The 1,231-nt window shown below is 63.7% G+C and overlaps 1 protein-coding gene across 1 annotated transcript in view; it reads right to left on the reverse strand.

Annotated features, from left to right (window-relative positions):
- Positions 1-1,231, reverse strand: part of MRC2 (mannose receptor, C type 2) — a gene marked incomplete at both ends in the record, with an annotated part of 14,805 nt that overhangs the window by 1,985 nt on the left and 11,589 nt on the right. The window contains 4 exon segments of the mRNA XM_010154901.1: positions 12-250; positions 726-834; positions 1,040-1,097; positions 1,099-1,198. Coding sequence (XP_010153203.1) covers positions 12-250; positions 726-834; positions 1,040-1,097; positions 1,099-1,198 — 506 coding nt within the window.

The following is a 1,231-nucleotide window of genomic DNA, read 5'->3' on the forward strand; positions in this document are numbered from 1 at the left end:
CCCTTCCTCACCTCATCATTGGCCAAGCCGATCCAGAGTGGAGCCCGCAGGCTGCTGACGGCCTGGGTGAGGAAAGCCTGGCTGTAGGGGTCGGGGATGGTGGCCAGGGTGGCGTTGAGTGTCTCGCAGAGCAGCAGCGCCTCATGCCACCTGAGGGGTTTCTGCAGGATGCGGTAGGTGCTGTTGTGGTAAAAAAGGGTGCCGGTGGGCGAGAGGGGGTACGGTGTCCGTGCGGGGCTCAGGGACGGGTCTGGGGGAGCAAAGAGACACGGTCAGAGGGCACGGAGGACACTCCTGCATCCCAGAGGGTTACCCCCTTGTCCATGCCCCCCAAGCCAGGGTGCCCTGGGCAGTGCTGTGCATGGGGCACGGGCACCTGGGGACATCCCAGTGCAACCAGGAAGGATGGAAAAGCCCCATCCTCAGGGGCGATGAGCAGTGACACCCTGGCGCCATTCCCATCTTGGGGCTGTCTGTCAGGATGCGCATCCCTGTGGGACACACAAAGCCAGGCTACTGTGTACAGGTTCACGGGTGCCCCACAAACTGCTGGGACCAGGGACCCCCTGGCAAGCCAAGCCCAAGTCCCCAAGACCCCCAACGCCCTGAGCTTCCCCCAAGCTGAGACCATCATCCCAAGCTCCCTGGCCCCTGAACAGGGCACAGGGCAGTGGTGGCAGGTGCCCAGCAAGCAGACTGGGGCTGTCCCCGCTGTCCCCCACTACCTATGCTCCGTTGGCAGATGTAGCCGTGCTTCTCCTCCACGCAGCTCCGGTCGTCCCAGCGCCCCGTGAAGTGGGGGGGCGAGCCATGCCACACCACCACGCAGTTGGTCTGCACAGCCAAGCCACAAGGTCAGCAGTGCCCTTAGCATCGTCACCCCACACCATGGACACCTCCACCCCAGGGACCCTCACCCCACAGGGCCAGATCCTGCTCTGACTTTGGAGAGGCATGCTAAACCCTTCCATCCTCGGGTGGGACATGGGCTTGAGACCTTCCCAGGGGATGGGGGATGCTAGGGGGGGATCTCGCTCACCGGCTTGTCGCGAGGGCTGGAGGGGCTGCAGCCTGAGGGCTCACCGGGAAAAAACGTCCCGCAGCGGCTCACCCTCCACCCACTGGAATTCTCTCTGGGCATCGTGGAGGCCAATCCAGAGGTTAAAGGAGATGTTGGGCAGCATGGACGTGATGAAAGCTGCAAGCAATGGGTGAGGCGCTGAGGACCACC

Source organism: Eurypyga helias, unplaced genomic scaffold (assembly GCF_000690775.1).
Source record: "Eurypyga helias isolate BGI_N326 unplaced genomic scaffold, ASM69077v1 scaffold20377, whole genome shotgun sequence".
Classification (NCBI taxonomy): domain Eukaryota; kingdom Metazoa; phylum Chordata; class Aves; order Eurypygiformes; family Eurypygidae; genus Eurypyga; species Eurypyga helias.